The sequence below is a fragment of the Leucoraja erinacea genome, unplaced genomic scaffold (assembly GCF_028641065.1).
Source record: "Leucoraja erinacea ecotype New England unplaced genomic scaffold, Leri_hhj_1 Leri_52S, whole genome shotgun sequence".
NCBI lineage: Eukaryota > Metazoa > Chordata > Chondrichthyes > Rajiformes > Rajidae > Leucoraja > Leucoraja erinaceus.
Window position 1 is genome coordinate 108,831 of NW_026576432.1, and position 23,215 is coordinate 132,045.

The 23,215-nt window shown below is 44.5% G+C and overlaps 1 protein-coding gene across 1 annotated transcript in view; it reads left to right on the top strand.

Moving 5' to 3' along the window:
• Window positions 1-23,215, top strand: part of msh4 (mutS homolog 4) — a 77,240-nt gene that overhangs the window by 13,238 nt on the left and 40,787 nt on the right. The window contains exons 6-11 of the mRNA XM_055630790.1: window positions 930-1,045; window positions 2,631-2,804; window positions 3,698-3,870; window positions 12,393-12,460; window positions 12,741-12,815; window positions 21,589-21,653. Coding sequence (XP_055486765.1) covers window positions 930-1,045; window positions 2,631-2,804; window positions 3,698-3,870; window positions 12,393-12,460; window positions 12,741-12,815; window positions 21,589-21,653 — 671 coding nt within the window. The remainder of the gene's footprint in view (window positions 1-929; window positions 1,046-2,630; window positions 2,805-3,697; window positions 3,871-12,392; window positions 12,461-12,740; window positions 12,816-21,588; window positions 21,654-23,215) is intronic.

Below are 23,215 nucleotides of genomic sequence, written 5' to 3' on the forward strand. Positions count from 1 at the left end.
TCGTGCAATAAGGTCATAAGTGATAGGAGCAGAATTAACCATATAACCATATAACAATTACAGCACGGAAACAGGCCATCTCGGCCCTACATGTCCGTGCCGAACAACTTTTTTCCCTTAGTCCCACCTGCCTGCACTCATACCATAACCCTCTCATCCATATGCCTATCGAATTAAGCCATTCAGCCCATCAAGTCTACTCAGCCATATAATCATGGCTGATCTATCTCCTAACCCCATTCTCCTGCTTTCTCTCCGTAACCCTGGACACCCGTACTAATCCAGAATCTATCTACCTCTGCTTTAAAAATATTAATTGACGGCCTCCACAGCCGTCTGTGGCAAAAAATTCCACAGATTCATCACCATCTGAATAAAGAAATTCCTCCTCATCTCCTTCCTATGCTATGATTATGGTTTGATTGGATGGCATTGTATCTTGGTACATGTGACAATAACCAATAAACCAATGCAATGCAATAGTAAACATAACATTGGCACTTGAACAGAACTGTAAACAGCTTTTGTTTGTGTAAATGAACTGGAATGTTGGTAAGATTGAGTGGAGATTCCAGAGTTTAAGGCCCAGGCACAGTTGCCAATGGAGGAGCAGTCAAGGTAAAATGATTTGGTGTGAGAATTGGACATAGAAAGATGTCAAAAGGTTGCAATATATGATGGAAGATGGCTCCTGGAGGAAAGTTAGACACATGATGATTCATGATTATTTGGAAGTACTTGAAATGAATGCACTGGAGATCTTATGCCGATTATGCACTTAAAATTATATCATAATATTTTGCTTCTGTGGAAACAGCGATGATAAATCTGATGGAAACTTTGTAGGGAAGTACTTGGGATTATGTGAAGAAAGAAATTCATGTATTCTCACGAGTTCTAGCGGAATGTTTTATTTTCTCTTCCCACAGAATGTAGCTCTCAGTACTGTTCAGAGGAAGTACTTTAATGAAACGAAAGGCCTGGAGTACATTGAACAGCTTTGCACGCCCGAATTCAGCACAGTGCTCATGGAAGTTCAGATGAAGTATGGAATTAAGTTTTGTATCTGAACCTCTGTTTATTTTTTGAACTGCAAAATATATTTGTTGGAAAAAAACAAATGTTTGTTGCAGCAAAAAAATGATTTTAGTCGCCTTTCACCTTCAATCTGCTTTACAGCAATTAAAGCAAATCTTTTGTCCCTTCACATCTATTGCATCACAGTCCACGTGCAAACCTCACATTTGTCTGCAGGGGTGGCTGGATAATGGGCCCGAGTTTTTCTGGGCATTCTCACAACAGTAGCAATGCCTTCTTAATCAGCAGCTGATTACTGGTGAATCTGTCTTCTCACTTGCTACTCTATGAGGAATAACCATGTGGAGGTCATCGCCGTTGTGGCCACCCTGCTTAGCCATACAGCATGAAGGCAGTCGATCCATTGCATCCACGCTGACCACCAAGCACCCATCCATATCAGTCTAGTCCCATGCCAGCGCAGAGACAAAGTGCTAACTCCAGCTCAACTCTGCCTGTCCTGCCGGGTTAACCGACATCCCTGGACTGACGGGACACCGGCCTGGAGCAGTGGCGGCTCAGGCGTACAGTCAGCGCGGAGAAGAAGTGCTAACTTCACTGCTCCGGGCCAGTGTCCCGTCAGTCCAGGCCTGTCTGTTAACCCGGCAAGACAGGCAGAGTTGAGTTGGAGTTAGCCCTTTTCCGCGCTGGCTGTAAGCCTGGGCCGCCACTGCTCCAGGCCGGTGTGCCGTTAGTCCAGGGTCACCCCGGACATCTCCGGCTGCCCCCGGACAGGGATGGGAAACTCGGGAGGGGACGGGGACGGTCCAGTTGCAATTCAACAGCGCTTTCAGCGCCCGAGACCCAGGCTTGATCCTGACTACAGATGAAATGCAGGTCTGTATACATGCAACAGCACAGTTGCCAAGAATGTTTATTGCAAGTGACCTTTGACAAATCCCATGATTCCTTGCGTTTTTCAGAATACCGAACTCGCTTATAAAGTATCATCATCGTCGTCACTGTCTCAAAATTAACCTCATATTATGCATTTGTGTACCTTTAGTGGTGCAGTAAAATCTTCAAATGTGCTTCTCTAGGATCTTATTAAACAAAATGTAACATCATTAATAAAGAGATTTTCAGTGTTGAGGAAAACTTTGATCAGACTTCTAAAGTTTCTAATGTTTGAGGGAGAGATACTAAACATGGTCTAGGTAGCTGAAGTCAGGCTAACTTGCATGATTACAAGGGGAATGCACAAGAGGTTAGAATTGGAGGAGCCAAAAGGTGATTGATTGATACTTCCTTGTCACTTGATTGTCAGTTGGTACAGTGAAATTATTTGTTTGGATACAGTACAAGTATGCAAGATTCATCACATAAAGGCCGCTGACAAATTAACAAAATGATTCTTCCCTTTCCCCCACCGTTACCACCCTCCCACCCCCAGTACTTCTTTGTTCTCCGCCGCCCCCCCCCCCCCCCCCCACCACGCCGTTCTCAGCGGCTCCCAACGCCGGGTCCATCTTCTGTTCTCGTCGGCGCATCCTCCACCAACCTCCGGGATTCACGCAGCAGAACTCGGTTGATGATTTTTCTTACTTCTGCAGGTACTATAGTTTGGCAGCAGCTGCAGCCTTGTTGAAGTACGTTGAATTCATACAGAATATGGTTTACGCTCCAAAATCCCTTAAAGTCATCTTCAAAGGAAGCGAACAGACAGCAATGATCGACTCAACTTCTGCACAGCATCTCGAACTGACTATTAACAACAGAGACCCCAGGTACATAAGCATGCAATCTATTTGAAGGATCAGTCTCCATGGTGACAATGAAATAGCTGACATTGAAATATCTTTAACAGGAAGAAATTTGATGGAAAAAGTTAGGTTGTACTTTTGTTCAATATAAATTCATGGAACTTGAGAATGATGTGGCATAAAACAAAAGCATTTGGAACAACACTGGCTTTAAAAAGAATTTTCTGGTGTTTCTCCATACCCTGGATTTACATCACGTCACGTATTTATGAAATTCCCTTTCAAAACTTACTAATAGTGCTTCCAACTCAATTTCAAATAGTGTAGTTAGCACAATAATTCACTATATAAATTAAGTAAATAACTGCATACACTGGAAATCTGAAATAAAATCAAAAATGCAAAAAAAAAAGCTTTTCACTACCTCATATAACATTAATAAACTAAGCAGTAAATAGACATCATCTGTGGAAAGCGAAACAGTTAACGATTTGGGTAAAAGTCACCTTTAGAATTATGAAGCAGATAAAACAGTTAACCTCTCTCATTGTTTCCTCTTATTTCACAGCATCATTCCTTTTAACAACAAATAATCTCTGGTATCCGCTGCATTGCATATCATTTTTTTCTGCTTTTTCCATTTCCTTGTATTAGCTGTTTATCTGTATCACCATCTGTCGGTGCCAAAGCATCTACTTGATAAAACCAACCGAATTGGTTCCTTCCCCCTGCAACAGGATTGCCCTTGAGACTCCAGGAATTGAAAACTAATTTTCAGGATTGGCCTGTAGGCAAAAAAAGAAACAAAAAGAAGATATATAAGCTTGAGAAGCTGACTGGCTTCCTGCTCCTCGCGCTTTATTGCTTTATTATTCGTTTCTTTCTAAAGTAAAAAGCTTTGTCATTTTTTGTTGCAGAAATAATCACACGCTCTACGGAGTCCTGAATTACACAAAGACAGCTGGAGGGAGTCGCAGGCTTCGCTCAAATATATTGGAGCCTCTTGTGGATGTTGAGACGATTACCACAAGATTGGACTGCGTCCAAGAATTACTAGAGGATGAGGATCTCTTCTTCAGCCTTCAGTCAGGTCAGCCAGTGTACTGTTTAATTTTTTGAGGCTTGGAATAAACTGTGGGATCTGGCAAGGTCACAGGGTTGCAGACACATTACATGAGAGGAATTTATACCACTTAACATGATACAACTCTGAATATATGATGTTTATTTCAGGAGTTTGATTTTGGGCATTCAACCACATCAGCGGTGATTTACAGGAGTTTTATCAGACTCATACATAGGGCAGGCAACCAAAAGGGTGGGTTTTCAGAGGCATTGTCATGGAGATAGGGAGTCTCCCGGCAAAAACAGCTGGATATCATTGCCTGTGTTGGAGAGAATAAACACAAAACGCTGAAGAAAGACACGACCACCATCTGCATTCCTTCTTACACATTTGGAGGGAATTAACTTAAGAATAAATAAGAGACTAGAGTTGGAGGTGCAAAGAGCCTGGAAGGTTGCAGTTATTTCTTTGCCGGATGGCAATGTTTTTCAGGCGGAATTGTGGCGCAGCGGTAGAGTTGCTGCCTTATGCCCCTGTCCCACTTAGAAAACCTGAACGGAAACCTCTGGAGACTTTGCACCCCACCCAAGGTTTCCGTGCGGTTCCCGGAGGGTTTTGTCAGTCTCCCTACCTGCTTCCACTACCTGCAACCTCCAGGAACCGCACGGAAACCTTGGGTGGGGCGCAAAGTCTCCAGAGGTTTCCGTTCAGGTTTCCTAAGTGGGGCAGGGGCATAACAGCGCTTATAGCACCAGAGACCTGGGTTCGATCCTGACCACGGGTGCTTGTCTGCATGGAGTTTCTATGTTCTCCCCCGTGACCTGCGTGGATTTTACCCAAGTTCTTTGGTTTCCACCCACCCACCAAAGACGTAAGGGCTTGTAGGTTAATAGGCTTGGTATAATTGTAAATACAGGTGCACAACCTTTTATCCGAAAGCCTTGGGACCAGACACTTTTCGTAATTCGGAATTTTTCGGCTTTCGGATTGGAAGATTTTTAGCGTAGATTTTAACAGCTGGCTCAGTGGTAGAATGCTCGGCTGATATCCGCAAGGTCGCGAATTTGCGCCTCGATCCCGGCAGTTACTCGATCGCGAGTTTGAGTCTTCAATGTAGTTTTTTTCTTGTAGAATAGGAGAGAATAGGGAGGGTTAGGCTGGGATCATTCTCTGCGAGATAATCTTAGTTTGGGAGACAAGTATAGGAGAGGTGTACTGACTGTGTGGGCAGAACTTTGGAAGTGATTGCCCACCATTCTCAAAAGCCGCTGTGTCTCCCTGTCCCTCCAACTCCAGAGGAATCCGCTCCCCGATGGGCCGCTACGGTGACAAGTGGCAGTTCGCCCACAGCCCGAGCTGTGCCACCCCAAGAACAAGATGTACCTTGCACACCATCAGCTTCTGCCCCTACGGGGAGCGTGTTCCTCTGGAGTTGGAGCGGGGCTGGGCTGGAGTTGCTGATCTGGGATCTCCGTGCTTGCAGTGGGCCTGGGGGTCAGTGTCCCGATGAGGGGGCGCAGCTCGGGCTGTGGGCGAACTGCCACTTGTCGCCGTAACGGCCCATCGGGGAGCGGATTCCTCTGGAGTTGGAGGGACAGGGAGACACAGCGGCTTTTGAGAATGGTGGGCAATCACTTCCAAAGTTCTGCCCACACAGTCAGTACAACTCTCCTATACTTGTCTCCCGCCCATCGGGGAGCGGCTTCTGGTGGCCCTGACGTCTTCGGCCACCCCCCTGTACAGGAGCTGAGACTGGAAACTGTACCGCCCTTGCAGGTGAGCAGGAGAGTGGGGTTGTTTGCAGTTGCAGAGGGAGGGGGCAAGGGCGGTACAGTTCCCAGTCTCAGCTCCTGTTAAGGGGGGTGGCCAGAGACGTCAGGACCAACAGGAACCCACTCCCCGATGGGCCGCTACAGCGACAAGTGGCAGTTCGCCCACAGCTCGAGCTGCGCCCCCTCATCCGCAACCCGGGTTCCTCGAGTTGGAACGGGGCTGGGCTAGAGTTGCTGCTGGCTGTGAGTCTCCGGGATCTCCGTGCTTGCAGTCGGTGTCCCGTTGGTCCTGACGTCTCCGGCCACCCCCCTGGACAGGAGCTGAGACTGTGAACTGTACCGCCCTTGCCCCCTCCCTCTGCAACTGCAAACAACCCCACTCTCCTGCTCACCTGCAAGGGCGGTACAGTTCCCAGTCTCAGCTCCTGTACAGGGGCGTGGCCAGAGACGTCACAGCCCGAGCGGCGCCCCCTCATCTGCAACCCCAAGAACAAGACGTACCTTGCACACCATCAGCTTCTGTCTCTACGGGGAGCGTGTTCCTCTGGAGTTGGAACGGGGCTCGCTGATGCTGGCTGTGGGTCTCTGGGATCTCCGTGCTTGCAGTGGGCCTGGGGGTCGGTGTCCCGTTGGTCCTGACGTCTCCGGTGACTGGCATTGTATGCTGGCATCGCCGACGTGAAGACAGTGCAAAGCCCCCGCGCCGGTGCAAAGGGCGGGGAACTGGAGAGGGGAGGGAAGGGGTCACACACATGGCCGGGAAGCAGAGGGGTGTAGGTGGGGTGAAACTGAAGGGAGCGACAATCTGCTGCTGCCTGCCAGCTGAGTTAAAACGTTCCCACGCAAGACTCACGATACACTGTGTATCGTGAGTCTACCGTGGGAACTTTTTAACTCAGCGGGCAGGCAGCAGCAGATTGTCAATTATTAACCCTCCCGCGCAATATACCCTCACCTCTTTTATGAATGGGGTTTAGTTCCCCTTTTTTCGAGGACCGACCGGAGGTTCCGCTGTCACCTCTGCGGGCCGCCCTCGGTAAACGTCTTCAAGGACCTTTCTTCAAGGACTGAAAAAATGTCCGCTATTTGGAGCTTTTCGTTATTTGGATCTTCAGATAAAAGGTTGTGCACCTGTAGTAAGATTAAACGAGAACTTACCAGTTCGAAGTTTGATCATTATTTTATGAGGAGTACGTTGAGGGAATACGTGAAGAACCCCGCCAGGACGCATGCGTGTCATTCTTCAAAGCAGCGGTGTGAAATCACAGATAACTGCAATGACTTAAACATAGTAAGATTAGAGAAAGAAAATACCAGTTGAGTATATGATCATGGGTGGGAGCGGAGGGCACGTATTCCCTCAACGTGTTCCTCATAAAATAATGATCAAACTTCGAACTGGTAAGTTCTCGTTTAATCTTATTATTTTACTTCGGAGTCACGTGAGTGACTACGTGAAGATTTCAAAGCTCTGTGATTTCATGCCGTGGAAACGAGTGCATCACAACTGCCTTAATGACTGTAGGAGGAATTGTGTCAACATAATTTAGACATGAATTTGACATTGAAATCCATAAAATTTATTAACACAAAATTATAACCCCTATTTATAGGGTAAATTAAAATTACAGAATTTAAAATTGTTTCTGCAAACGTTCCAGGTTTCATGACTGGTTTATGATAAAATGGTTGGAATGTTTTTTCCCCTGACCATCCTGCTGCCTTGAGGATTTGGTCCATTGGTACATCCAACTGCATGCAGCCCTGGTGGAATGAGATTTAAAAATATTAGTATCCACCCCAGCCTGTGTTAGAACCTGTTTCAGCCATCTTGAGATGGTCTGGACCGTCACTCTTTTGTGTGGTTGCGTATGGCTGACTAAAAGTGCCTTCTCATTGCCTCTGATGATTTTCATTTTCTCCATGCATAACGACAAATGTCTTACTATACAGAGACGATCATCTGTTGGGTATGACCTAAATTCTATATTGAGGCTTGCTGTTCCCTGTCTGTTCTGCCTTACTGATTCATAAATATGAAACGTAATATTTTCAGATGTAGAAGTCATGTTGTCCAGTCTTAATTTATGTAATGACTATACCCTTTGTGCCGTGACCAATGCCATTAGCATGACTGTTTTTAATGTCAGTCTATGTAGGGACAGAGCTGTTGCTGGAGACCAATTCCTGAGCATCTTCAGGACAATACTCACATCCCATATTTGGGAGTACCTGGTTCTTGGGGGATTGGTATTAAAAATTCCCCTCATAAGTTTTGTTACCAGTGGGTGAGTCCCAACAGAGTGACGCTCTGTTCCTTGCCATAGATAAGTTGATAGGGCACTTCTGGCGCAGTTGATGGCACTATAACTGAGCCCCTCATCATAATGGAGGCCTGCCAGGTATTCCAGAACAGACGGGATGTTCATATCTCTGTAGGTGATGCTGTTTTTGTGACAATACATCTCCCACTTCCTGATATAGACCAGATACTGTTTTTTGGTGGACTGTCTTTGGGCCGCCGAAATCATGTTCACTGTTCGGTCCGTCAGTCCCAGCTGTAGTAGTGGTGTTTTTAAACTCTACAAATTAATAAATTCAAATAGTTATGGCATGGGTGGCTATCCCTTGTTACGGGATGAACCAATAAGTCTGGTCTATTTGGGATGGTGATACATGGTTCTAATACCATGTTTAATACCACTGGGAACCATGGTTGAGTAGGCCAATCGGGTACTACCAAAATACCAGACGCAGAGTCTTGCTGTATTTTCCTTAATACCCGACTGATGAGGCAGAAAGGAGGGAATGCATAAATAAACAATTTCCCCCAATGCAGCGAAAATGCATCTGTCGCCGCTGCCCCAGGGTCTGGTTCCCATGAAACATAATTTGATAACTGTTGATTAAGTCTGGATGCGAATAGATCGATATCTGGTGTTCCATATCGTGCTATAATATCAGCAAATACTTTTTTATTCAACATCCATTCGGTGTTTTCATTAAATTTGCGTGACCTGGTGTCAGCCACTAAATTTAGTCTTCCTGGTAGGTAAGTAGCTGATATCCAAATATCTCTCTGGATACACCACTGTCAAATTGTATTAGCCAGATTGTCACATGATGTTGATTTGTTTCCACCCATGTGGTTAATGTATGCTACCACGGTGGTATTGTCTATCTGTAGTCTAACATGCTGGTGATATGACCCAGTACAATATGACTTTAGGCCATAGAATGCACCCAACATTTCCAGGTAGTTATGCCCAGTGTGTGTAATAATGATGCCTCCTGTGCAGTCCATCTACCTCCACAGCTGGTGATGGAATTGGTGGCACCCCAACCAAGTGCACTGGCATCAGTTTGTAGTACCATAGAAGGATTACTGATAATGATTGGACTGAAACAAAGCCAGATGTTATCTATCCACTATTTTAGTTCCATTTTAGCTTTGATTGGTAGTTTCATAGGTCTGTCAAAATGACCTGCATTGATTTTGAGTGCTTGTATTTTTGCTCTCTGTAAATTTTGGTAATGTAAAGGTCCAAATTGTGTGGCTGGAAAAGCAGCCACCATTATGCCAATTACTTTAGCTACCAATCTGATGGATGGTTTACTGATGTCAATGAGGTTATTGCAAGCCTCTATTAAGTCTATAGCCTTTCCCTTAGGCAAAGTCACCGACATGTGAACTGAGTCAATGGTGAACCCCAAATAGTCCATAGTAGTGGAAGGCGTTAATTTAGATTTAACTGGATGGATAATAAACCCCAGTTTTTCAAATAACTGTTTTGTGGCTGTTACAGTTTGTTTGGCCAATTCCAAAGTTTTGCCCACAATAAGTATGTCATCTAGATATGCCATGACCATGTGTTTTCGTTTCCGTAGAAACGCTAGGGCTGGTTTCAAAATATTTGTGAACAGCCTGGGGGCTGATGTTAATCCATTTGGCAGCGCTTTATATTGTCAGAGCTGTCCCATCCAGTTGAATTTAAGTAACATCTGTGGTCACCTCGTATAGGCACTGAATAGTAAGCATCTTTTAAATCGATGCTGGCCATGAAGTAACCTTTGGAAATCAATTGTTTAGCAGTAACAAAGGTTTCCATTTTAAAATGAATATATTGTACAAATGTATTCAATTTGGTCAGATCTATGATGATGCGACAACCACCATCTTTTTTGTTTTTGGTAAATATATTGGACACGAATTCTAGTGGTTCGTGTTGGGTTTTTTCAATTACACCTTTTGCGTAAAGCCGCTCCAGTTCAGCTTGCACTTCTGATTTTTCTTTACCAGAAAGTACGAACATTCGGTTCGGTATATGTTGCACTGGAAGGCTGTACTTGTGTATAAATTCTATTGTATATCCCCGGATACTGCTTAAAATATAAGTATCGGTTGTTAACATGCTCCATGCATCCAGAAAGGAGTGTAATCTCCCCCCAACCTCCATGCTCCCTGTATTTTGTAGGGAACCAGACCCACCTACCTCCATAGTTACCAGTGGCAGGTTTACTTATTTTTGTAAGTCCTTCGTTGATGTTGAGGCGGTGGTGTCTGGATTTGTGGTTTGGTTGACGTTGGAGGTTCGCGTATCTTCCAAGAAGGCCTGCCTGGGCCATAGCCTAAAAAAGACTCATGTTTTGTGTACCGGGCCTTTGAGCTTTCACCAGTCGGTCTTGCTCTACTGGTGGGTGCGTAGGGGTGCTGTCTATGGCTGTAGTGGGTTTTTGATGAAGTCCCTTTTATAAGTCCCAGGGTTTTTGCTTCCTCATCGAGCTCCTTGACTTGCTTCGATAGGTTGCCTCCAAATAGTAGTATTGGTGGTTTTATGTTCCCAGGTTTGCACAGACCCGCGAATTTTGGATTTAATGTGGGTCGGATGGCACTCTTCCTGATTGTATTTATCTCATATTAAGTGTTGCAAAGCAGTGCCAGTGCATCCTGTTGGTCCTGGGACATGTCCTTGTCATCCACTGTGCGGGCAAATGCTGTTATCCCGGCTGTTAGGAGTTTTAATACCTTTTGTAGTTTGATATCCATGCCTCTAACTCCTATTCCAATATGTTTCCATATACAAGTATTTACTACTGGAACATTCAGGGATATACAGTTGCCCGGTGCCAGGTGTCTTGACGTGGTGTCCAATACAGCCTGTTCTTGTAGCTGGTTAAGAGACATTTAGTCTACACTGGCAGCTAGCTTTTGCTCCAGGTTTTGGCCAGTCTGGTCTGGCTGTATGAAGTTGGACACCATGTCCAGTAGATTTTCTCGTTCCTGCACCCCCTGCACACTTGATTTTTCTTCTGCGAACCCCTCTTCCAGATCAGCCCAGAACTGACCCGCAGTGAGGGAGAAGCACTGTGCAGCCCTTCAAGAGGTGCTGCTGTGGGTTTTCCATAGAGCCCACTGTGACTCGACTCCATCTCCCAGAGCTTATCACGTTGGAGCAAATGCTCCACACACCGCTCCATCCGGCTCCAGCGCTCACGGTCGCTGGCCGCCCGCGGCTGCTCAAAGTCGGACTCATCTGAGTCCACGACTTTGTTAGTTTTCTGTTTTGCCTTACCGCCCGGCCGCGGAGTGGATCTGGCCGGTGCGGAGGCGACATCGGGCACAGCTGATCCCATTATCGGTGATTCAGGTGCCGCTGGCTGCTGCTGGCTGCCCACTACTCCGCGGTCCTCCCTCACCATTGTCGCAGCCCTTGTTTTCTTTGATTAGTCCATGTTCCCTTCCTGTAAATTGGTATGGGAAACACAAAAGACCGCATACTAACTCTTACCTGCAAGTTCCGGCTTTTAAACTGCCACTGCGGGGGAACGTCGTTCCACCCCGCCTGACGTTTCGCAATGCGCGTAGCGATATGACACGCATGCGTCCTGGCGGGGTACTTCACGTAGTCACTAACGTGACTCCGAAGTAAAATTGCCCAAAGTGTGCGGGGATCGCTGGCCGGTGCGGACTCGGTGGGCCGAAGGGCCTGTTTCCGTGCTGTCTCTCTAAATAACAAAATTGACAAGCAAAGGAAAGGCTGTCTTGGAAAAAAAAATCAATCTAGGAAAAAAAAGAAATTTTCCACGTTACCTCCCTGCAGTAATCAGACACCATTGTCTCTTAAGAACACAGCTTGTCAGTTTCACTAGAGGCGGCCATTGAAATAAACAAACTGTCACTTCTATTGACACGTATAGAGTCATAAAGTCAAACAGCTTGGTGTATCCCTTTGGCCCAACTTGCCCACACTGAGCAAACTGCCTCAACTACCTCCCCACACAGCTCGTTCCATACACCCACCACCCTTTGTGTGAAAAAGTTACCTATGAAATCTTTCTCCCCCTCACCTTAAACCTATGTCCTCTGGTTCTCGATTCCCCTACTCTGGTCAAGAGACTCTGTGCGTTTAGTGCAAAAGTACTCTATTACATAATGTAACATGCAGAGTTCACTATTTTTTTGCATGCAATAACAAAAATAAACCTATTGCAATTAAAAAATATTAGAAATGCAGAAATATTATTGCGAGTGTAATTATAAATGAATCATCTTTTTCCTGGGTAGCCCTTCACCCATTCCTTCTCTCCAGTCCCGGTGATTTACTCCAGCATTTTGTGTCGACCTTCTCACTACGAAATTTACTATTACAATATTGAGATTGTCTTCTCATGATAATGTATTTGTGAGCCATAGATTGATATTATTGTTAAGTTCCATTACTGCATTGTTGAATATATTGTATAATATCGGTATCCTTATGGCTTTTTCTACAGTAATTTCACGGTTCTTGGACACTGATCACCTCCTGTCCGTCTTGGTGCAAATTCCAAAGCAAGATACCGTAAGTTCCCTGTTTTATTTTACTTGATTACTACTTGAGAGATTTCTCTTCTAATGTACATTATATTAATGAAATCTGCAATTAGATCTTAAATGTTTTGACATTTAATTAACATAAAGCTTTGAAGCATTGACTCTAAAGTAGCAGAGAGTAATATTTTATATTGTTTATTACTTCTGGGAATACTTCTGCATGTATTTGGTATTTTTTAATTTAATTTAATTAAGTATTAGTTTTGCCTAAGTGACATCTATTACAGAGCATCATGTTTATTTAACAGATACAGGCAGCTGAATCCAAGATCACAAACTTAATTTACCTGAAACATACATTGGAATTGGTGGAGCCACTTCAGGTATGGCATATAACAAATATGAATGTCAAAGTGTTGTGATTAATTTAAAAAAAGCCATTGTTTAGAGATACAGCATGGAAACAGGCTCTTTGGCCCACTGGGTCCATGCCCACCATCAATCACCCATTCACACTATTTCTATGTTATCCCATTATCTCATCCACTCTAAACACAATAGGACAATTTACAGAGGTCAATTAACCGATAAACCCACACGTCTTTGGGATGTGGGAGGAAACCAGAGCACCTGGAAGAAACAGTGAGAACAAGCAAACTCCACGCCGACAGTGCCCGTGCTCAGGATTGAACCCGAGTCACTGCTGGTGTGTGGCAGCAGCTGTCTACCAGTTGTGCCACCATGCCACCCATCTGAGGAAAAGTGTAATGGCTGTATGAAGACTGCAAATGCAAGATCATTTCTGTAGCAATGTGTGGAGTAAGCAGAAAGATTACTCTCACATTCTGCTTGGGTAGAGTCACCACTCCTGCACCTTTCCCTCGATATTTTTCACTGGTGGTGAGAAGGCTTTTCATAATACATAGTTGGAGTTTCAGTCCCACTGAACATTGTCTTGAGGTGGCTGTGACCATCACATGTCTCTCTCTGGGGTGCATGCCTGCCAAGAAGATCTGGGATGGGGAGTAGTCGTTGATGAAGAGATCCATCCTGGGCAGCTTCGATACAGGGGACACAATGCTCTACCTACAGGATCTTCTCAGGAACAAACTAAAACAAACATTTACTGCAACTGGAATAACCATATAACAATTACAGGGAAAACACAATGCTCTACGAGTCCATGCCGACAGGATCTTCTCCCAGGCACTCAAACTAAAACAAATCCATTTAAATGCAACTGGCCTCCACCATAGTGGGAGCTGAACTTGCTAAAGAAGTTCCAATGCAAAACTTCTGCCTGGAACGTTGGCCTTCCCTATTCTAAAGGAGCTGTCCACAAACTAAATGCTGCAAAGACCTCTATCAGGTTCCCCCTTAACCTTCTGCGCTCCAGAGAATAAAGACCTAACTTATTCAACCTATCTCTGTAACTTAGTTTTTGAAACCCAGGCAACATTCTAGTAAATCTCCTCTGTACTCTATATTGGTGACATCCTTCCTATAATTGGGCGACCAAAATTGTACACCATACTCCAGATTTGGTCTCACCAATGCCTTGTACAATTTTAACATTACATCCCAGCTTCTTTACTCAATGCTCTGATTTATAAAGGCTAGCATACCAAAAGCTTTCTTTACCACCCTATCTATATGAGATTCCACCTTTATGCAGATACAGCCCTGGTAAATTCCCTACAGGCCCTGTACGCTATTTTGATTTGTCAAAGCACCTCCAGCACTAACCCATCGATCCCAGCCCATTAAATCACTCTGTACCTCTTCATTATCCACAACACCCCCCATATCGTGGTATCATCTGCATACTTACTAACCCAATAAACAGCCATCCACCAGCACCCTCTGGCTTCTCCCATTCAGCCACTGTTGAATCCATCTTGCTAACCAACAGTTGAACCTTCTTAACCAACCTTCCATGAGGAACCTTGTCAAAGGCCTTACTAAAGTCCATATAGACAACATCCACTGCTTTACCCTCGTCAATTTCCCTAGTAACCTCTTCAAAAAATTCAAGAAGATTAGTCAAACATGACCTTCCAGGCACAAATCCATGTTTGACTGTTCCTAATCAGACCCTGTTTATCTAGATGCTTATATATATTGTCTCTAAGTATCTTTTCCATTAATTTGCCCACCACTGAAGTCAAACTAACAGGTCTATAATTGCTAGGTTTACTCTTAGAACCCTTTTTAAACAATGGAACAAACATGCGCAGTACGCCAATCCTCGGGGGGACTATTCCCGTTTCTATAGTGGTGAACTTGCTGATCAATGCAATGCCTGGAAAACCTAAAGATCTAGGAGCGTCCACAAAAATGCTGCAGATGCAACAAGGTGCAAGACCACGGGGAGAATCACAGGTGCAAGGCCCTATCCGTACAGTTTTGAGATAAGCATGGAAACCCCTTCGCTTCAGGATCAAATCCCAGGTCTCTGGCACGCTGCTAACACTAGGCACAATTAGCATTTACTAAGCCAATTAACCTTCTAGTACCACTGTGCTAAAGCTTTGGATGGTCACGCTTCAAACAAGACTGCACCAAGTCCCAAAACACAGGTCTCTGTCCCAAAGGCAGTAGCTCTTTCCCACTTGCTAGGTTGCAAGACTGGGGCTTTTCCTTTCTAGTACTTGGGGCTTTGGCATTGTGCTGGGTGTGGCGGCGCCTAACGGCAGCGGCTCGTCTGCAGTCCGTCTGTCTTTTTTTAATTTTGTCTTGTTAAATGTATGTTTTTGATTCTAGTTTTTATTCGTTTTTAGCTGTGTATATGTGGGGGGTGGGGGAAACCGTTTAATCTCTTCCTTGTACGGGGACCCGACTTTTTCCCTGTTGGGTCTCCGGTGTTGTTGGGCCTAACATCGTGGAGCCGGCAGCGGCCTCCAACCGGAACCAACCTGAGGGCTCCAGTCGCGGAGCTTGCGGACTCGCCATCGCGGAGCTGGCCGACTTCGGAGCGGGAAGAGCTGTGGTGGCGCGCGGCTGCAACCCGACTTTGGAGCTTCGGAGCTTCGGCCACAGGCCCTGTGGACAGGAACATCGGGAGCTCGCAGGTCCCTGGTGGGAGACCGACCGCTTTTCGGAGCTCCCGCAACGGCAACTTCTCCCGCTGGAATCATGGGGTTTAAAGGACTCGGAGCTGAGCCTAACATCGCCCGGCGTGGCTTAAACGGCCGTGGGACTTACCATCACCCGCCGGGGGCTTTAACATCGTGAGCCCCAGTCGCCTCGACACTGCAGTTGGACTGCTGGACCGCGGGAGAAGAACATAGGGAAAAGAGATAAGACTTTTGCCTTCCATCACAGTGAGGAGGTTTTGATGATTCACTGTGATGGATGTTTGTGTAAATTGTGTTAAGTCGGGGTCTTGGTTTTTTTTTGTAATGTAAAAGACTAGGAATTAAATTTTGTTCAAACCTTGTCTGTTTGAATGACAATAAAAGGTATTCTATTCTATTCTATTCTATTTATATTATTTTTAATTTATTGAACTTTTTTTGTTTGTTTATTATACTGAATGTATTGACAAACCTCGTGCTGCTGCAAGTAAGAATTGTATTGTTTGTTTCAATACATATGACAATAAAACATCCATTGCTTTACCCTCAACCATCACTTTTTTCACCTCAAATAAACAAAGTTCAGTTTGTAAGACATGACTCGCCTTGTACTAAGTTATGGTGACTATCCATTGAAAACCCATGGTTTACTAAATGAAAGGAAATCTTATCCCTGAATCCACCCCATAGCTTCCCTCAGTAGTTGAGCTGCAACAGAGGACAACGCTCGAATACGAGACCATAGAACTTTATTTATCCCAGGAGGGAAATTGATCTGCCAGAAGTCATAAAACACAAGATACATGAAACATGAAATTAAAGTGACGAGCGGAAAGGATTGGGGATGTGCGAAGATTGGGGAGGTGGGGAGGGGGGGAAGTCGGTCTACCCCACGACAGAAGGGGAAGGAGTTGAACAGTTTGATAGCCACAGGGAAGAAGGATCTCCTGTGATGTTCTGTGCTGCATCTTGGTGGAAACAGTCTGTTGCTGAAGGTGCTCCTCAGGTTGGCCAGTGTGTCATGGAGGGGGTGAGCTGAATTGTCCAGGATGCTCCGCAGTTTGGGGAGTATCCTCCCCTCCAAGACCAACCTCCCCGTGAATCCAACTCCAACTCACCCCCAGGACGGAGCCAGCCTTCCTGATGAGTTTGTTGATCCTTTTTGCATCCGCGGCCTTCGCCCTGATGCCCCAGCACACAACAGCAAAGAAGATGGCACTGGCTATCACCGATTGGTAGAACATCTGCAGCATCTCACTGCAGATGTTGAAGGATCAGAGCCTTCTCAAAAAGTACAGCCGGTTCTGTCCCTTCTTGTACACACTCAATGGCTTTGCTCCAAACCATGGTTTTCTGTCACGTTCCACGTTTCTTTGCATTTCTATTTCCCCTCTTTATTAATTATTTATCATTTGGCTCAGCCACTCTTACACCTTGCGTATAGAGCCCTATATTTAACATGTAAATTTGCCTGTCGCATTGGCTTCCTTTGTTTAATGCGGAAAAAGGAGCTTATGTCAGCATCTTGCTCAATGTCAGTGGTTTAAATTCACATCATCCATATCTGACTTCTTTGTCACCTTAAATATATTAGTCCATGATTGCTCCCGGTTGTTTTCTTAAGCATAATTTTTCTATTCATCCAGCTTCTTTAGACTTTAGTCTCACCAAAAGGCCATTTTCCTGTTGCGTGACCCAAATGACTCATATTTCTCGATCTTGATTTCTTTCCTGAGAATCCATCAATGTCAGGGCAAAATATTTTCCAACATTCATTCTGAGCCATCAAAACCACACAATGCTCACATTTAAATTGCATACTTCACAATCACTTACTCTGCAAAAATAGTTTGACATATTGTTGATGGGGTATTCAAGATTTCTATCATCTTTTTGCACGAAAAAGTGCTTCCTTATTTCAATACTAAATAACTTTGGTCTTATTTTAAAATTTCTTCCATGTTCTCCAGTCCCCCAACATGTGACTTCCACATTTTTACCCCTTGTTATCAAAGCACTCCATGAGCTTACCACTCGTTTATCCTCCTGCTCTACTCTGTTCACACCAACGACTGTGTGACAGCTCCAATGCCATCTATAAATTTGCCCTTCTCACCCACTGCTGTGGACCTTTGTGGTCCCCCACTCAATATCAATAAGGACTTCAGAAAGGGGGTTGGGAGACTATGAGCCAATTCTCATTGGTGTGTTGGTTGTGGAGAGAGTTACCAGCTTCAAATATCTGGCCGTTAACATCTCAGATGACCAGTCCTGGGCCCAGCAGCTGAGGTAATCGCAAAGAAGGAGCGGCAGCACTTCTGCCATCTTGGACGTTTAAAGAGATTCGACCTTTCACTGAATACTCTTATCAAACTTACTACAGATGCACTATAGAAAGTATCCAGACAGATTGCTTCATGGCCTGGAACAGCAATTCCAGTGCAAAGAAGAGGCTGCAGAGAGTAGACTGGGCATGGTCCACCACAGGCACATTCATCAGAAGCATCTACATAAGACACTGCCTTAAGAACTATCATCAAGCTTCCCCGCTATCTGAGCCGTGCCCTCTTCTCGCTGCTACCATTGGGAAGGAGGTACAGAAGCCTGAAGATAGACACAAAATACTGGAGTGGGTAGTCACGGTGACGCAGCAGTAGAGTTGCTGCCTTACAGTGAATGCAGCGCCGGAGACCCGGGTTCGATCCCAACTATGGGTGCTGTCTTTACGTAATTTGTACTTTCTCCCCCTGACCTGCGTGGGTTTTCTCCGAGATCTTCGGTTTCCTCCCACACTCCAAGGATGTTAATTGGCTTGGTAAATGTCAACATTGTCCCCAGTTGGATAGTGTTAACGTGCGGGGATCGCTGGTCGGCGCGGACCCAGTTAGCCGAAGGGCCTGTTTCCCGGCTCTATCTCTAAACTAAACTAAAGTAAAACTCCGCGGGACAGGCAGCATCGCTGGAGAGAAGGAATGGGTGACGTTTCGGGTCGGGACCTTCTTCAGACCCGAAACATCACCCATTCCTTCTCTCCTGAGATGCTGCCTATCCCGCTGAGTTACTCCAGCTTTTTGTGTCTACATTCTTGAACCAACCTGCACAACACTAATCCTGCAGCAACACTAACCTCCTCTTGCACTCAGCACTTATTTTCTACTTGTATTTTGCACGTTTTTGCACTGATATCTTGCTATTGAATTGTTGTAATTGTAATTTTCCTGAGTATTCGCGGGACCTTGCTCTTGCATTACTAGGAATTAAAATTAAAAAATACATGTCATGAACAAATTTAACACTCTACTAAACATTCAACAGCTGTTCCGACCGGCAGCGGCACAACAGTGGCTCTGCTATTGCACAGTATTTTTCTTTTTGCTGTCTAGAATAATTTATCTATAGTTTATGTTTCATGTGTTTTCACTGAATAGTTATAACTCAATTTAGATTCAGAACTAGAAAACCTCTTAAAAACTATCTTGGATATTCTCCAGGAGAAAAAAACCGTCTGGATATCAAAGCTTTCCACGTAACCTCACCGCAGTAATCAGACACCATTCCCTCTTAACTGCCGTGGGAAACTGAAATTGACAAGCAGTTCCATCCATTGACATTTGAGTAACAGAATTGTCTATTGTATATTGAACCTTTATTAAACAATGTAACATACAGCCTTTGGCATTTTTAACTTGCACCAACAAAGATAAACGTATACTATTAAAAAACCCTTTCTTTTTGAAAATTAATGTTGTTACTGTGAGTGAAGCTTTCTTACTCTTAACTCCCTTATACCCATTGACACAACTGTTGTTAAAACACGATTTAAGATAAGGTGAGGTTCCTTAGAAATGCTACCACCACGTTGTGGTACAACTTAATGTACCTGTGCTTCACTGTACTTTATCTCTGTAATTCCATTCAAAAAACATTCTACAATTTCTGTACTGCTCAAAGTTCTTGAAAATGCCATAATAGGTAATGAATTTCAGACACCAGATAGGGGTAGGACATACAGCCAATTGTAAACCACTTAAAAGACACTTAGCTGGGAAATAGATTATAAAAGTTGGGATGTTATGATACAAGTTTACAAAACATTGGTTAGAAAGCATTTGGAATATTGTGTGCATTTGTGGTCGCCACATGCTGGAAAGTAAATGACTGCGCTGTAGAGAATGCAGAGGAGATTCACTTGGATGTTTCCTGGAATGGAAGACTGGATCGGTTGGGCTTGTTTACTCTTGGGAGAAGGAGACTGAGGGGCGACCTGATGGCGGTAAAGATTTTGCGAAGCATAGATATGTAGATAGTCAAAATCTTTTTCCCATGGTAGCGGTCAAAAAATAAGAGGGCATAGGTTTATGTGGGAGGAAGGAGTTCAAAAGAGATCTGAAAGGTAAGTTTTTACACAGGGAGTCATTGATATCTGGAATGTGCTGCCAGATGAGGTGTTACAATTGGTTTGTATAAGAGGTATTTAAACAGATAATTAAATAGTCAAGGTTATGAATGTTTCAACCCTAACGCTGGTAATTGTGATAAGGGTAGATGGGGAAAGGATCAACAAAGTTGTGATGGTGAATGTCTCTGACTATGACAGGTGACATCTGGGCCTTCAGCACACTGGCAACGATGCTCTGGAATTACCTCCATAAAACTCTCATCATTCTTTATCATGTTGACTTGGCTTTAACTCATCTGTCCCCAAAATGTTATTCCAAGTCAAATTGTATTAGTTATTCTCCTTTGAAGCAATTAGTGCCTTTTTTTGCCATATACCAGATCCCCAAACTTGTTAAGTGCCATTTTAAACTACGGGACAGATAGCCAGCATTAGATGAAAGGTGACAAAGCACAATGAGAGTGGCAAGGGAATGTCCTTACTCTTGAAATGATGTCATATCCATGAAATATTCTTCACCAATACAGACTACAGATGCTCCATGCAAAGCATCCTGTCCAGCTTGGTGTAGCAACTGCTTTGCCCATAATCAAACAAAATTGCAGAGAGTTATAAATGCAACCCAGTCCATCACGCAACCAACCTCCCCCACATTAACTCCATCTATATTTCATGCTGCTTCGAAAAAACAGTGGAGGACCATTCTCACCCTGATTATTCCCTCGTCTCCCCTCTCCTGTCAGCCAGACACAAACGCTTGAAAGCATGTGCCACCAGATTCCAGAACAGTTTCTTCCCTGCTGTTATCAGACTACTGCATTGTCCTTACATAAGCTAGGGTGTAGTCCTGATCTTCCAACCTACCTAATTGCAACCCTTGCACTTTTAATAATCTGCACCATCTCTGCAACTACAACACTATATTCTGCATTTCATTGATTGATTGAAAGATACAGCATGGAAACAGACCCATTGAGTGCATGTTGAATCGATCACCCATTCACACTAATAATAATAATAATAATAATAATAATCTTATTTATATAGCACATTTTTAGTCAACTTGCATTGACCCCAAAGTGCTTCACATAATTACATTACATTTACACACAGGCAAAGGTGGGTGAAGTGTCTTGCCCCAAGGACACAACGACAGTATGCACTCCAAGCGGGATTCGAACCGGCTACCTTCCGGTCGCCAGCCCAACACTTAGCCCATTGCGCCATCTGTCGTCCCACAAGTTCAATGTTATCTCACATTTGCATCCACTCCCAACACACTAGTGGCAAATTACAGAGGGCTAATTAACCGACAAATCTTCGAGATGTGGGAGAAAACTGGAGCACCATGCAGCACAGGACGAACATGCAAACTCCACACAAATAGCACTCAAGGACAAACCTGGTTCATTGGCTCTGTGAGGCAGCAGCATTATCAGTTGTGTTTATTTTCTCTTTTGCAGTATCTGAAGTACTCCTGTATGACATGATTTGCCTGTGTAGTTTTTGTCCGTATCTCGTAGCCATAATAAATTGATAACAACACCAGAATAGCAATAGCTCAGGATGTGGGTATATTCATGCCAGAAACATGACAGATGTTGGGAACAAGGGGAAGAAATTAACATTTTTGAAGATTGCATAATCATAATTTTCTGGCAATACGTTCTTGTTTTTCAGGAAATTCTGAAAAGCTGCAAAACACCACTCCTGAAGGCTTATTGCAGTTCACTTGGAGATAGCAGGTAATTACAGTATAGTGAGCGTTAGTGAACTTGGCACATTGTCTAATACCCCTCTTCAACTGTGCAATATCTGTAAAAGCTGCACATATGTATTGTCTCATAAGTACACCTGAAATACTAGAATAACCAGAGATCTTCACACTGCACTCGATCCCACCTCCTTCGACGACCGACGATTGGGAAGCCTGCATTGTATTCATTTAATGTTGTATTCTAAAGGGCCTGTCCCACCAGCATGCGTTTGCATGTGCGTCTAGCGCGATCAAACGTGGTCGCTTGAGCCGTACGGCCTCGCGGGGCCGGTCCCACTTCGATCGCCGGAGCCGTATGGAGTTGTGCAGGGCTGGTCCCGACATCGCACAAGGCTCCGAAAAACTGACACTGTCCAAAAATTCTGTGCGGCAATGGCCTGTCGGCCCGCAGCCGCATTGAGGCCGTACGCAGCACCTCGACGGGTGTACGCTGCGTCTCGACGCTGTGGCGTTGCGCGATGACGTCCCGCCTGGCGTGCCGTTGCGTGATGACATAACCACCCAACGCCGTGCGACGTCCAAATTCAGTCGGCCCGCCTCCTGCCCAGCTGATTAGTGAGTATGATGTCGGGACCAGCCCCGCACAACTCAAGACGGCTCCGCGGTTGGAAGTAGGACCGGCCCCGCGAGGCTGTACGCCTCAAGCCACCGCGTTTGGTCGCGCTAGATGCATGCAATCGCATGCTGGTGGGACAGGCCCTTTAGAATACAACATTTAATTTCACTTTACTCCAGGTACTCAAAATATTTTACTGATCAAAGTAGATTGGTCTCCCCCTTGTCCTTAAACTCTTCATGTTAACAGAGTTCAATATCTTAGGCAGGCAAAAATGCTGGAGAAACTCAGCGGGTGAGGCAGCATCTATGGAGCGAAGGAATAGGTGACGTTTCGGGTCGAAACCCTTCTTCAGAGTTAAATATTGGTTTCTATCATTTTCAATCCACTTTTCTACAAATATTTCAATTCCTTTTTGAAAGTTGCTATTGCACCTGCTTCCATGAGCATTCCTGTTTACAACTCATTGGGACGAAGGGAATTGCATTTATAGAGCACCTTTCATGGCCTCAGAAGATCACAAAACACTTCTTATCCATGAGCAAATTTTTAAAATATGCTCACCATGTTAATGGGGAAAGATGGCAGTCAATTTATACATAGCAGACTTCCAGACAAGGCATGGTGATACTGACCAGGTAACCTGTTTTTTTGATGATTTTAAAAATATGATTTTTACGTCAGGTTGTTTTCTCAGATACATTATTTGCATGTTCATATGTTCTAGGAACAGAATTAGGTCATTGGGCCCATCAAGTCTACTCCACCATTCAATCATGGCTAATCTATCCTTCCCTCTCAACTCTATTCTCCTGCTTTCACCCCGTAATGCCTATCACCCATACTAATCAATAAAGGGATGATCAGTGGATAAGTCAGCATCTGTTTTTATTTTAGATTTCCAGCATCTGCATTCTTTTGCTTATCATTTATCTTCCTTGTATCTCTGGCTATCAGTTTCAAGCAATGTATCC